At 40.5% G+C, this 15890-nt stretch overlaps 1 protein-coding gene across 1 annotated transcript in view; it reads left to right on the top strand.

The window, feature by feature from the left end:
- The window catches only part of LOC101854900 (vesicular glutamate transporter 1), a 23390-nt gene extending 17307 nt beyond the window's left edge, over positions 1–6083 (top strand). The window contains exons 5-6 of the mRNA XM_013088206.2: positions 1628–1772; positions 3960–6083. Of these exons, the coding sequence (XP_012943660.2) occupies positions 1628–1772; positions 3960–4791 (977 nt within the window). The 3' untranslated portion in view covers positions 4792–6083. The remainder of the gene's footprint in view (positions 1–1627; positions 1773–3959) is intronic.
- The last annotated feature ends 9807 nt before the right edge of the window (positions 6084–15890 follow it).

Here is a 15890-nt window from a genome sequence, read left to right as displayed (position 1 = left end):
ACAGAATGGTCGATCATTCATTGATATCATCATCATCATCATCATCATCATCATCATCATCATCATCATCATCATCATCATCATCATCATCATCATCGTCGTCGTCGTCGTCGTCAGCATCATCATCATCATCATTTAATTATAGATAATGTTCCACCTTCCTGTTTTGTTTTTTCGTGGAGTATGATAATCAACTACATGTTGTGTGTTAACACATCTAAGTGATCACTACATGTACACCAGGACATGGGACCAATTAAGGTTTAATCATGACTAATGTCTAAATTTCCTATTTTTCGGCCGTAGTACCTTTTCCTATTTAATCAAACATCTCACTAAAGACCATTCGTAAATGTTTAAACACTTCACTGCAATACACGTCAGAAGTTTAATCTTTGTCCAGCACAACAATCTCAACACGTGAGGCTTTTCCACCCACAAGTTTTGCAGACCGTTGCCAAGCTCTTTTGCCTCATTAAATAGTTGAACAATTTAGCTGCAACAACTAATAGCTTAAGATACCTTTATATTGCTCAGCTGCACAGCCCTTTCGTCTGAGCGGTCTCTCCTAGTGCTGGGCAATGAGTCGCTTTAGCAAAATCCGGATAATATTATGTTAGTGCACTTCTTCGGTAAATAATAGGATATGAACCGCTTCGGCAAATAGGTTAGAACCACTTCAACAAATGGGTGCACCCACTTCGGCAAGCGGGTCAGGAAAGGGAGTTAACAGTCTGAATTCGGACAATGTTTCATTGATAATTATCCGGTTATCCGGATAGATTATCCGGATTTTGCCCACCTCTACTCTTCACCCGACACCACAACACGATGTGGTCACATGGGTGAAAAGTTAAAGTTCAGGTCACCCGCTACTCACTATTATATCATTATGATAATTTTCTCACATATTATTATTTGGTTGGAAATACAGGGCGCTACTCTGCGGCGACCGGGTGTGTTCACTCTTGTTTATATTGCTGCTCATTTATATTATGCATGTGATTGTAAGCCTACTTGTGTGTGCATGTGTGTGCACGTGTGTACGTGTGTGTGTGTGTGTGTGTGTGTGTGTGTGTGTGTGTGTGTGTGTGTGTGTACTCGTGGTGGAACACCAAACCAATGTGCCAGGATCTGGACAATAAAGATGTATCTTATCTTATCTTATCTAATCTTATGTTTCAAAGTAGAAAAAATAGGGTTGGTCATGTTTTATCAGATGTTCGTATAGGCCTCGGAGATAATTTATTTCTCACATATTATTCTTATGATCATGTGCAGCTATACTAATTTGCTTCTTCGTGTCATGTTTGGGTTATAGGTTACAGGTTATAGCTAAATGTGCTGTACGGATGAGAAACGAGAAATTAGTTATTAAAGAGACACGAATTAGGCACCTAAGATGCATTTCTGTTACGACCATGGTGCTATTAAGCGTTAGTCAAAATTTGGTTGAAATCAAACATGCAGTTGCTGAGAAATCCTCCTTCAAACGTGTTGACAGTTAAGTTGTTTGTTTTTTAAATTTAATTTGGGGGTAGGGGTTGTTTGCTTGCTCATTTGTTAGCCATTTATTTTTTTTGCATTATGGAACCTTATCTAATAGCACCTTTTCCAATCTAATCAGCTCTACTGGGCAGTGTTCTTGGTCCGTCGCTGGGAAACGCTGTGTCTGGAATCACGATCTGCTTCGTCTCCTGGGACTTTGCTTTCTATCTGTTTGGAGCTGCTGGACTCACATGGGCAGCCTTCTGGTGCTTGACGATATACAGGTTAGAGATACTGCACGCCACACAGAGAAACTTTGAGTGTTTTATTGATACTGCCAGTGCGTGTCTCTTGCTGCTGTTCGGGGATTTTACACATCTGCTCCAGAATTTAATGACGCGGTGCATATACATAATAAGTTCTTCCCACTTCTCTCAGAACTAAGCACTTGGGTGAAGCTGTGCTATGACTCAGACAGGCTTTCCAGAATTTTACCTAAACCTTGTCAATTATGCCCCGAAATTTCAGAACCATAAAGCAGCACTGGATTAATCTCTGTATAAAAAATGTTTAATATTTTTCTTGTCATGAATTGAAAAGACTTCTTGTTCGAGAAACAATCCGCTGAGCTTACCAGGCTCAATCTGCAGGCGTTCGTCTACAGATGAAAAGAAATGCCCAAAGAAATATAATACGTTACTGTCTCCAAGATTTTACCCGTTCAATATCATCTATCAGAACTTTTGAGATAGCCTCTATTCCTAAGAACACACATTATCTTACTTTTTTTCTGGATCCACTTTTAAACCCCATATCTAACAGAAATCACGTAACACTATGGTATTTTTTGGGTTGAGAAATGGACAAAGAAAACAATACAGGGCTAAGTATGCAGCCTTGTTATTTCATGTGGCGTAAATTGGAAGTATTCAGTAATTTTAACGACACTCGTCCTTCTGAGCAGACTTCAACACATGAAAGTATACTTTGATACATATTCTTAAAGCAGTTTACATAGGTCCAGAACAGCCAAGACTTTTAAATTCTGTCCAGAGCTTTTCTCTGTCAACCCAATCAAATGCTTTTTTAAAAGTTGATAAAACATACAGAAAATCTTTCTGCCGGCTTAGAGATATGTTTTTTAACTAAAGGCAGGAATGAGAATATATTATCTATTGTAGAATGATTTCATCTAAAACTGGCTTGGGATACAGGGATCATGTTCATTTAATCACAACATTGTAACAGTCTTTTGTGCACAATCAAACTGAATAATTCTCAGACAACATTCAGTAAGCTTATGCCCCTATGATTAAAAATTAAATATATCCTTCACGTTTATTATCTTTATACAAACTTAATATCATGGACTTGGTCTACTCTTCTAAATAACTGCCTTTAAAGAAAACTGAATTACAAACAGAAGGAGAAAGTCAACCAGATCCTCGCACCCGAATTAATGAAAATCTGGCGATTAGCCAATAAGTTCACAAGCCTTACCTGATTTTAAATTAATTATTGACAACGCAATTTCATCTCTGGAAATTGGTGAATATAAGAAATTACATGGCTTATAACTAGGGGAAATACGAAACTGTAAGGAAAGAAATTAAGTGCTCGTGCTGGCTGACTCGTCAATATCATGGGTTTTACTATCAGACCTTGACAAAGGGTTTCGCAATTTCTTAAAATAGGCATGCAATTGTTTGGGTTTGGTAACATCCGTTGGTAGTGTTTCCACACAAACGGATATTAATTGCTTCCAAAAAATCATGGAACCCGCTTCAAACAACTTTGAGTATGCTTCTAAGTTTGCCATTGTGTATACTTTGACTACTTATGTTTACAGAGGTTTTTATATTTCTTTTTCAAAGCGAGATAGTTATGTAGTGCTTCATCTGAGTTCCAAATATGAAACTAATGTAATGCTTTGTACTTTTACGATTAGCATCATAGCATTCTTTATAACAGTATGACATTGTTTTCTGAAATGCTAGAGCTAAGCTCCTTTATGCCATTATATAACAATTCGCGCCGTGTGGCTTGGAGAGAGTACAGCCGGCCTCTCGTGAAGTCCAGGACAGTCTTGAAAAAAGAGAAATCTGAAAAATTTAGCACTGATTGAACTGTATGAGTATATTATGCTAGCTTTTAACACCCAGTGCACACAGCCAGTCGGATTGAGTAGGGGCCAGCCACATTTCCTTTCATGTCATATATGGGACAAATGCTATCGTTTTGGCACACTACGACTGAACTCAACGTAATTCGACTGCGAATTTCAAAAATCTAAAAGCTTTTGTTTTTCAAAGTCGAGTGTCAAGTCTGTAATATTTTGCCAAAATGCTAGCTTTTGCTCTATCACGAAGGAAAACCTGGCTCAATTCGATTGGCAGTGTGCACTGGGTATGATGCTATGATTTTTCTGTCGAGATGCCCCCAATGTGTAACGTTCATTTTTCTTGTTGCAGCCTGCCCAGCGAGTGTCCACACTTGGAAGAGCGTGAGCTATGTCACTATGACCCTGACCAGATCAAAGTCCAGAGCGGATCTCATGAGGTCGCTCGTCACATCCCCTGGAAACGAATCCTCCTCTCCAAGTCCGTCTGGGCCATTTGGCTGGGCACTTTCAACAAATGCTGGGTCAACTCAGTACTGACCACGCTCCAGCCGCAGTTCTTTAACGATGTATACGGGCTTCGTGCCGCCGACATCGGCTTATTCCTGTCAGCTCAACCACTGTTGAACAGCGTGTTCGTCATGCTAGGCGCCACCCTCGCTGATAAACTGATGTATGGCAATATATTGTCTGCCACTGGCACCCGGAAATTGCTACAAGCACTAGGCGGGTACCTCGAGGGTTTTTTCATGATTGCAGTAGCATTTTCCCCGGACTGGAGATATAGTTATGCTTTCTTTCTCTCGGCTTACGCTTTCGGGGGTCTTTCTTTTAACGGGTATAAAGTGAATCGCGTAGACTTGTCTTCTCAGTACGCCAACATCGTGGCTGGTTTGTCGCTGACTGGGTCATCCGGGGGAGCAGGGAGTACACTCCTAGCGTCCTTGATATTAGAAGATCGGTCGTTTTCAAGTTGGAGAATCGTGGCCATCGTTACGGGAGCATTGTCGTTCGCTTGCAGTACTGCCTACCTGTTCATGGCGTCAGGGGAGAGACAAGACTGGGACATGGAACGTCCTCCCAACAAATCTGCCAAAGACAAGAGCGAAGATATAACAACGGATGTCGACGACAAGTTCTCCGAGAAGGACTCCCTCTTGGATGATTCGGATGACAACAGTTGAGACCAGTGATCGATTCATCAAATCCACCCGGGCAGACAAGAAATGAAATTATGAAAAGATGGAGGACATTTCAGCTCCACTCAGGTTGGATCCTCGAACCTCGGAGTCGTGGCTAGTTTTCTACCCTACCCACGCCACCGACATTGTCGTGTATTATGTTGTTGATGAACGAGCTATTCGTGAGCTGTTGTTCTCGTGTTGACCTTAGACAATGCCAATACAAAACACAGGATTACTAAGTGAACTAACTGGGCTTCAGAGCAGAAATCATTTATGGAGAGAATTTGTTTTAATATAGGTGGTTTAACCCCCCCCCCCTTCCAAGCCCCCAAATCACCCATCGATACAATTTAGATCATTCACGAGGCAGGCTTCTTTGCCTGTCAGGAGCAGCCCGAGTTGTGAAGGCACAACAGGAGAAAGACCGAGATGAAGATTGTCCCGACTCGGGGCTCCCACTCGTGTCTTCTGTGTGCAAGGGCAAGGCGTCTAACCACTGCACCATAGATGCTGGCAATAGCCTAATGAGAGTATGTCTATTTTTGGCAAACCTACCACAATGTCAAACAAGCCAGTTGTATTTTTAACATGATATTTATTGTAACGCTTGATAAAATGATTCTTTTAATGGAGATAACTCATGCGCTCCTTGGATCCAATTCGGTGTATTTAAACTTTTCACAAGCGCCCAGACGTGGCCGTGGACTAATTTATTGACTTGTGAAAAGTCGACGAAATGTGCATGGGGATTCCTCACAATGAGAGAATTCTTCACAAGGATTGGCGAGGACACACGCGTCCGCGGAATCTCTAACTAACTGACATGAGATTGTGAAGCCTGTGGATGAAACTTTTGTATTATTTTTAAGTTATTCTTACTCGTTTGTGAAGCTACCTCTACACCATATAAAGTTGTGGTGGAGATTGTTTTTCTGTGATAACTTTTGGGGAGAACGATTAAGAGGAAGGCCCATCCTTGATTAATTCATTCGAATGTTCTCCCGGTGGGGTTTTTTCAAACATTACTAAAGACAGGCATATATTGCGTAACGATATCTTCACATTTCCTCTTCTAGAATGTTCCATTAGTAGTGGCTAAGAGGATTTAATTTTCACTTCTGACCTCAAGGAAACGTATAACATTCAAGATAATATTATGCCTCCTAATTGGGGTACCTTTTATAGATCAATATCATTCATAATAATCTGAGACCAGTTCTGCTCAATTTGAACGTGAAACCTGCGCTTTGCGCAACTGCAACTCCGAATGAATAAACACCATCGTTTATAAATTGTTTTGTTTCATTAATTTTTACGAATTTTCTTTCCTACCATCTCCTCCGCTTTTCTCTCGAGCCAAGCCTTGATCCTCTGAGCCTGTATTCTCACCATTACGAATCCGGCTAACTGTCTACCTCTTTCTTTGAAAAGACAATGATAACAATGTGTATAGAGATTGGGATTTTCGCAAACGAAGACATTTCCTGACACTGATATGTGATGACCAGGTTTTGACGGGTATAATAACAGTAGGCAGTGTGGAGCTATCACCAAGAACAACCAGAAGCCTATCTGTTCAAAGTGTGGTCTATCTGGCCGTCAGTCTTTAAAAGAATATTTAAGGGTAGGTAGCAGGTAATATTTCTCTCTTTGTTATTAACACATTCCAGCACCATTCAGTGTGACCATTAAACACTCTAAGAGTTTAAAATGAAAGTCAGCTAGTAAAATGTAATCTTTGTTCAAGGAATTTAAAAATGTTCCATGTTTTGGTTGTACACAAGCAATATTAATTGAATTCGGCCCGAGCTCAATCAGTTTATTGACCAAAGTGCTCATATTTTCACATGAGCATATATACAATAAAATCTGAAATCCTAGAGGTTCTGTTTTATACTTGAAACCTCTGAAGAGATATTGGAGATAACGTAATAGCTATTGCTTGACACTGTTAAGTTAAGCATTTTCGCAGCAACTGAAGCACTCGAAACAGCATTTTTCAAAATTGGTGGGAGATATTTTAAAAGCCTCACTAGGATTACAGAAAATTCATTTTTACACAGTAATGCCAAATATTTTTTTTAATCCTCCTTTTGAGCTTTAAGTGAGAGTCCGGGCCGCAACCCATACTCCTTAACTTTTGTCGTGTTGAGAAAACTTGAGAAAACGTACAGATTTTGTCAGAACTTTCTAACTGAAACAGGTAGGAGCATGATTTAAATTGTATAAAGACAATTAGTCAGTTGTAAATGTTCCCTATTCTTTCACATCTAATTCTAAGAAAAAAAGACTCAAAACATACGGTAGGTAGTGATGCAACAGAGAGGTCAATTTAGGGGTAGTATCAACTGTATAGAAAAAATTAAGAGACATTTGTCAAAATTATGGGACTCCACTTTGCCAAGATAGGAAAGCACAGCCATAAATTGCAGAAGGACTTTTTTATTCCTAATCAGACCGTCTTCCTGGGCAGTGGAGAGGTCTGCCAGTACAGTTTTCCCTCCTCTAAAAGATGGTTCCTTTCCTGTTTTTTCTAAGCCATACCCTCTATGGCAGTCTCTGCCCTCTTTATGTTGGTACAGTCCCTTCTGATGCCACTGTCCATGGTTTGGGCTGTGACCAGTAACTTCAGAAACAGCATAAACGTCTGGGTGCCAACAAACACCACACTCAAAAAACGTGAAAGGTTTGTAAAGCTGAATCTTTTGAGATCAGAGGTATTCTTTGGTTGAACAGAATCACGGTCCAAATGACTTGGGTTGGGGAGATGGAGAGAGAGAAAGAGAAAGAGAGACAGAGACAGAGACAGAGAGAGAGAGTGAGAGAGAGAGAGAGTGAGAGAGAGAGCGAGAGAGAGAGAGAGAGAGAAAGAGAGGGAGAAAGAGAGAGAGAGAGAAAGAGAGAGAGAGAGAATGAGAGAGAGAGCGAGTGAGAGAGCGAGAGAGAGAGAGAGAGAGAGAGAGAGAGAAAGAGAGTGAGAGAACGAGAGAGAGAGAGAGAGAGAGAGAGAGAGAGAGAGAGAGAGAGAGAGAGAGAGAGAGAGATGTTGGTGCCTCGTCGTGTTAGAGGTTATCCTGAATCCTGAAGCTGTTCGAAGCCGGCCAGGTTACCCGGTAACTAGCTAGATGTTAGGCTCGGCGGAAGTACATCTGTACTTGCCTGAAAATACTATTATTGTCTAGGGGGTCAGAACCCCCCGAAAGTAATAATGGACTCCCCGGAGCTAATCACATCAGTAAAAAAATAAATGAGGTGAGACTCGATTCATACAATTCCCAGTTTTTCATCATCGGGAAGCTGAGGCTACTGAAAAAAAAATTGAATAGACCACCACTAATGGCTGCCACAGCAGTTACACGAGTTCAGTTTTTGTGGTATATGAAATAAATTATGATATCCTCCACCCTTCTCTCGAGCTGCGCCTCGATATTCTGAGCTTGTATTCTCACCATTACTAGTCCGACTGTCTGCCACTTTCTTGGAAAAGACAATGATGCCAATGTGTATAGAGATTGGGATTATCGCAAACAAAGATATTTCGAGACACTGATAGGTGGAGACCAGGTTTTGACGGGTATAATAACAGTAGGCAGTGTGGAGCTATCACCAAGAACAATCAGAAGCCTATCTGTTCAAAATATGGTCTATCTGGCCATCAGTCTAAAGATTATTTAAACGCCAACCAACAGCCCACTTAGAAAACGTTAAAAGTTTGTGATATCGAACCTTTTGATTCGCATGGCTTCCTAGCCATGTGGGCATCCGAGAAAACGAGCAGGTGGATCTCCTAGCGAAGGAATCCTTGTCCCGTGTATTGCGAAAACGACGAACACTCTCCCACAGGCTGACTTCAAAAATTAAGTAAAAACACTTCACTTCCAGTCTGTGGGAGATGCATTGGGGAAAACAAACCAACAACAAACTCCACAACATCATATCAAACTGGATCCACCAAACCTTCAGGCCCCTCCAGAAAAGACGAAGTCATTTTTACTCAATTAGATCTATGTATCGGACACACCTCCCTGACACATAAGTACCTCCTTCAGGGAGATTTTTAAAAAACTTTTGAGTCGAATTCGACATAGAATTTACCATTAGACATATTTTAACAGAATGTCCAGACTTCGGAGAGCCCCGAAGGAAATATTCTAAATGCAAAAAAAAATAATTGCAAGATCTGTTTTCCATCGTTGATCCCAACAGAATCCTCAATTTTATGGTAAATTATGAAAAACGATATTAACATTTGAAATGTTATTTTAAAAGTTATTTTTAACTAAGAAGTTTTTACCACTAATTTTTTTACATTTTAACATTTTAATAGAAATTTTGACTAAACTCAAACCGTACAGAGAACTGTTGTGAATACAACCAGCTTGATTCGCGCGCTCACGTACGTAGTCTAAACAGCGTATGCACTGCTCACAGCCGAACTCTCCGTATCCCGGACTCTAGCATGGAGATCATCAGGAGAGAGTGCGTCGCTGTTTCGGGCTCTTCCTCTCTACAGCTTTTCTGACGCACCGAGCCCCCTCACCAATGTGAGGTCTCCATGTTAGTTCGACTGTTTTCCTCTGCTGCCAACTTTAGGATTCATTCCAGCCTGGGTCCTCTCGCTTCAACCAGATCCAGTGACTGGCTTTCTCTGCTGTCTCCTGAAGGGAGTTTGTGAGTTCGTTGCCTTTCTTTGCAGTAAGTTCTGCCACTCTCATCCACTTACGGGTGCTTGTTGCTATAAAACCTCTGCATCCTACCTCTACCGGAAAATGGGTTGCCTTCCATCCTGCCTCCTCACATTGTTCGACGAGTGTCTTGTAACGGTTTTCTTTCCGCTCATGAGCGGCATAGATATTGCCCTCGTGGGGCACCGTGAGCTCTACCAAGTGCACCTCTTTGCCTTTTTCCTCCCATAACTCAATGTCTGGCTTTTTCGTAGTTGGAATGGGGAAGAATCTCTCAAAGCCCTTTAAGTCAGCGGCTACCTCCCATGTGCCTCCGCTCTGGTCTTCCATGGCTTCGTTCGCTTCCTTGCGGAACGAACGCAATCTTGGTGGGTCCATGCTTCTGTATCTTGGGGGCATATTTTCCTTCTTCCACCTGTTTTGTCGCCATTGTCGTGAGCACTTTCAGCACCTCATTGTGCCTCCAGGTGTATCTGTTAAGAGCCAGGTTGCAGTTTGACAAAATATGCTTCATGGTTCCTAGCTTACCGTATCTACACTTGTTGTCCTCCTGTACCTTCCATCTGATAAGGTTCACCGGTGAAGGCAGAACATCATACGTAGACCGGAGAAGAAAGCTTAGCCTTGATGTATTCCACTTCCAGATGTCACTCCACCCGACTTTTCTTTCCACTACATGCTCTTCCCATCTGGCCATTTGTCCTTGATGGCTACACTGGATGTGATGAATTTCTCGCCTCTCTGCCTCCATCTTTTGCATATGTCTTGTTGCAGCTTTTCTTCTGTCTCGCTGAGACATTTTCCTGAAAGGTCTAAAGTCGCCATTACCTAGCCCTAATCTGTCAGGTTGTGCTGGACCGACAATGTCGCCATGCTCCAATGCAGAGATGATCTCGTCAGCTGCAACTTCTGCCTTCCGCTTTCTGGCTGTTTTAGCATCTGGAGGTTTTCCATTGATCTCCTTATCCTTTGATTCTCTCAACATCAAAACGGTTCTAATCTTGCCTGTTTTGTAGATCTCCACGATTGACGTGAATGGTAGTTGAAGCTCACCTCTATGTCTGTACAGGGATAACGTGTTAATGGTACGGGGTAGCCCCAGCCACTTCCTGATGTAGCTGTTACATTTTCTTTCGATCATCTCAACTCTTGACAGAGCAACTTCATACATTGTCATTGGCCACGCCAATCGAGGGTAGATGGCAAACTGTAGACACCATATCTTATGCTTTCCTGGAAGCTTTGTCTGGTCAATTGCTTTCAGCCCATTTTCAGCCTGCTTCATGATTTCCACGAATTGACTCCTATCAGACAGAGTTCCTGAGTACCACCGACCCAAACTTTTCACGGGTTGTTCTTTTACTGTGGACATTTGCTCCCCTGCATTTGTGAACTTCAGTTGCTTCTGTTTTCCTTTGTGAATAGTCAGGCTTCTAGATTTTTTTGCTTTAAACTTCATCCTGGCTTATCGAGCCGATTCAACACACTTTGCATTGTGTCTTCATCTCTTGTCAGTAGGGTCACATCATCCATAAAGGCTTTCTTTGGTGATCTCACCTTTGCTTCTTCTTCACAGCATTCTGCAGATCTCAGTAGCATCTCCATTACCAGGATGAACCAGATGACCGATATAGAGCAGCCAGCTGCAATCCCAATCTCTAGTCGGTGCCATTCCGTTGTGAAATTTGTGGTTGAGAATCGCATCTGGAAGTTACTGTAGTATTCTCTCATGATGTTTTGCACCTCTTGCGGGACGTAGAAAAAATCCGTTGCCTTCATCAGCAATTTATGGGGAACAGACCCGTAGGCATTCGCAAGATCCAACCACACTACGTTTAAACTTTCCTTGTTTTTCTTGACCTCTTGGATTGTGTCCCAAATGGTGAAAGCATGCTCGATGCAGCCTGGGATCCCTGGTACCCCGGCTTTCTGAACCGTTTCATCCACATAGCCGTTACTTTGCAAATATGCTACAGTCCTTTTGCTAAGTATTCCCATAAAGATCTTGCACGTCACGTTAATGATTAAAATAGGTCTGAACTGTCCTATCTCCTTTGCATTTTCTTCTTTGGGTAGATACACGCCCTCCGCTCTGCACCAATCTTTGACGATTTCTTTGTGTTTCCAAAGGCCTCTTAGCTTCTCAAAGAGGGTGTGTCTCAGCGTGTCGCAATACTTGAACACCTTATAAGACACACCATCTCCTCCAGGCGCACTTTTTGCTCTTGCTTTGTTTACAAACTCATCTAGTTCTTTCTCTCTAATTGGTCCCAGGTAATATTTGACGACGGGGGCAGCTGGATGCTTCAGGGATTTCATATAAGGAAGCGGTTCTTCTTTTCTTGAATTGCTGTACGTCTGCTTAACAATCGTACATTCCAATTTACCACTCCGTTCCTCTGTGAACAGTTTTTTGGCTGCTTCATAAGGATTCTTCAAAAATTGTTCACGTTCCCTTTTTCTCTCTTTTCTCCTGGTCCACCTTCTTTCGTGCCTCTGTAGGTCTCTGCTCTTTTTCTTAAGATCTTCAAACAAGATTCTCAGGCCTTCTATCTCTTCTGGTGGTGCGTACTTTTTCTGCTTTTGCAAGTCTCGTTTCTGTTTTCTTAGCTGTGCAAGTACTCTCTGCCTTCTACTCAATCCACTTTTCTTCTCCGTTTTTTTCTTTCCTTCACAAATACCAAACTCTTTTATTGCCGAGTCATAGATAATGGTCGCCAACGCACTCAAGATTTCTTTAGCCTCCCCTCTGTTAGAAATCTTGTTGACTTCTTTCAGTTTCTTCTGGACTTCTTCGAAAAAAAAATAATAATAACATTCAAAATGTTATTTTAAAAGTTATTTTTAACTAAGAAATTTTTACCACAAATTTTTTTACATTTTAACATTTTAATAGAAATGTTGACTAAACTCAAACCGTACAGAGAACTGTTGTGAATACAACCAACTTGATTCGCGCGCTCATATGATCTTAGGCAGTAAAACTGTTACTTAACTAAACTAAACTAAACTAAACTAAACTAAACTAAACTAAACTAAACTAAACTAAACTAAACTAAACTAAACTAAACTAAACTAACTAAACTAAACTAACCCTTTTGTGATCAGTGGTATTCTTTGCTCGAAAAGATTGTGGGGGTGGAAAGAGGGAGAGAGAGAAAGAGAGAGAGAGAGAGAGAGAGAGAGAGAGAGAGAGAGAGAGAGAGAGAGATATGTTGGTGCTTTGTCGTGTTCCCAAATCGGGGTTCTCCAGAAGTAACAACATGCATGACTTGTTATCTAGGAAATCGGGACCATGGAATCACATAATAAAAAAATTAATGCGGTCAGACGATTCATACATTTCCCATAAATGCAGTCAGACTCGCTTCATACAATCAATTCCCACCTTTTCATAATCGGGAACCTGAGCTTTCTGAGACAGGAAATGGAACAGCCCACCACTAATGGCTACCACAGCAGTTACACGAGCTCAGCTTTTTCTTTTTTCTTCTTTTTTTGTGTATATTAATTAAATTCTGAAGGTCACAGTAACTGTTCGTCAGTCGTCATGAACTAACTTTTTTTAATTTTTACATTTTATACAAATTTATTTACCCCAGCAGGTGCTCAAGGCAGACAAAAGGATAATATCATTAATCAAATTTGAAAATTTGAGAAAAAATATAGAGAACAAAAATAAGAACATTTCCCGTGAATCAAAATCGTCGATGTACCATTAACCTCACATAACGATTGCCACGCGATTTGTCTCCTTCTGTCAACATTAGGGAATTTCCTGGCTAACAAAGCTCCTCATCTACCAACATATGCTCCGACTGGTCTGGCGCAGTGAGCAGTTAGCAGCTTCCACCTGACATTGAGTCTGTGGAGGGTTGTCAGTTTCTTTCTGACATTGAGTCTGTGAACAGTTAGCAGCTTCCATCTGACATTGAGTTTGTGAACAGTTAGTAGCTTCCACCTGACATTGAGTCTGACTCGTTGGCCACTGGATGGTGTCAATCAGAAAACTTTGCATGTTTCTCTCGGCACATGACCCACGTTAAAACTAAATACAGGATTTACTAGATCGAATAAATATTGGCATAGTTACCCGTCCCTCTGTACCAAGCGGTTAGCTGTTAGCAACGGTAAGTCATTTAAGCATATTTAGGTTCAGTCTATAATACTACATATGATATACTTATTTGCTTTTAGACTACTTTTACCGATCAAAATGGGCAGAAAATAAAGTTTTTCGCGTCAGCTTTATTTGACTTTAACGTGCAGACAGCATCGCTTCAAAGAAAACACCATTATCTAAAAAGGTGTCTAACTTTAAAGAGAAAGTCCCTTTTCAAAACACAGACCAAACCTTCTATATTAGAGGTGCTGACTTCACAGTTTCTCGTTCTTCCTTTTTAAATTGTGACGTCACACGCCTCGAGAAATAACAATACACACGCATAGTAGAACTCAAGAGCGTCTTCATAAGCCTGTTTAATTAAAACAGCAGCGAACCTCATGAATAGAACTGTAAGATGAGGCTGTTCACATTATCAACCATTGACGAATTTTAACACTAGCTCTTCAACGCCATGTACTCAAAGTAAAAACTGTTATAGACATAAACTTATTTACTGGGGCACGTTTGAAAAAAGTTTAAAGAGTATTTGAATACCAATTGTTGAGTATATACTCATAGTGGTCATATTTTGTGTTACTGTGAATTCACGTTGCAACTCTGAAGTCTAGCGTAGGCCTATTGTGTTGTGTGTCATCTGAGGAAACTCAAGGCTGTCGTTTGCGTAGTACGTCTGCATTGAGAGAAATAAAACCTCGTACATTTGTCTCTTTAGGTCGGTAATTCACTTCATTATAATAATATTGCTTGTTTGAGTAAAGAAAACACATTGGCACTTTAATGGTAATTGAAAACGGGGAGAAAGTAAAATAGACAGAAACAACAGAGATAAGAACCCACCAAGGAGATTAAAAGTAATGGAGGATGCTCTGTGGGCGGCACCGCACGCCTGATAGGAGCCCTCTCTCGCGGCGGAACCGTGGGCTACCTGCGCTGCGCGATTGCCCGACTAAGGCACTGAAATCTAGATGAGAAAGAAGGTTTTATTCCGAGGTCCTTCAGATTAGGCAAGTCAATTAGTAAAAATGCCTTGCACCTGTGTTGTATTTAAGCGTAAGAACCGATATGATGCTGCAGTGGACCGAAGTTTTCACAGTTAAGTTGTTTCCCTTTTTAAAATTTGAATGAAAGTGTTTCTATGCCCCCAGCAACACAATTTAAACATTCAAAAGAGGCTGGCTCCGGCGCTACATGCCAAGGCCAACCCAGGCTGAAAGGGATACAACACCTCAGCAGAAAGATTGAGATACTCAATTTTTAAAGAGTATTCTTATTCATAAATATATATAATTATTATGGGTATATATAATTATTATGTGTGTGTATGTATATACACATTATACATTTTAATTAAAGATATTGCTTTCCTTTGTGTGTGCAAATTAGATGCTACTATAGTCTAAATGTAGATATCTAGAGGCTCCATTAGAACATGAAATCAATACTCAACAACAATAATGATGAATATTTTCTATGTTAAAGAAACACCAAGCCATATCAGATGAGGGGAGAGGGTAGGGAGTTTGAGTCTTGTTGGATAGAACTATACTCGGTTTAATTCTATTGTTGTAGTCTTCACCTAAGATCCCACAATCAATAATTCCGGTTCACTTAAGATTCTGCTGTTAAAAAATAAACCAAACAAAGCAACAACAAATTTTACTACACAAGAGTCATCACTAAGATAAATTATCCCCCTCTGGATTGTAATATGGGACTAAAAACGCTGCTCTCCTTATCATACTTTACTGAACAAAAAAAAAAAAAACCTTCAAAGGTTATCCACGCTCATGCATGCGATCACACCTCCAAGGGTGCTGTTATCTCTTTTTTTTTTTTTTTTTTTTTGGAAATCATTGTGCACTCCACTTTGTGAAAACCAGGAAACAAAATCAATGTGATCAATAATATTATTTATAGACCAGGACATACTGTTAGCAGTTAGATAAAGCAAACATCGACCCTCTGTTGTGTTCGCTATTCCTTACACATGAAGTTAGTTATGGCACACGCCTAGAATCATGCAATCATGTATCTTAAATTCAGTTTAAAAGTATATTTTTATCCATTTCTTATAATTAAATATTTTAGCATCTTGAAAGATTATCATTATAATTTGGTATGTTTGATAATTTTATGTTACTCGGACAAGTTTTTTTCTTATTTTACACATCTTTTTGATTTTTAAACTAGATTATAACATAAAACTCTGAAAGAACTGAACAGTCCGTATCACACACATAATTTTTTTTTCTCCCTGTCATTATCCGTCAGCCCGTCAGTTGATCACA

The sequence above is a fragment of the Aplysia californica genome, unplaced genomic scaffold, assembly GCF_000002075.1.
Source record: "Aplysia californica isolate F4 #8 unplaced genomic scaffold, AplCal3.0 scaffold00702, whole genome shotgun sequence".
NCBI classification, from domain to species: Eukaryota; Metazoa; Mollusca; class Gastropoda; order Aplysiida; family Aplysiidae; genus Aplysia; species Aplysia californica.
The sequence above is the reverse complement of the archived record's forward strand: the minus strand, read 5'-3'. Positions and strand labels throughout refer to the sequence as shown.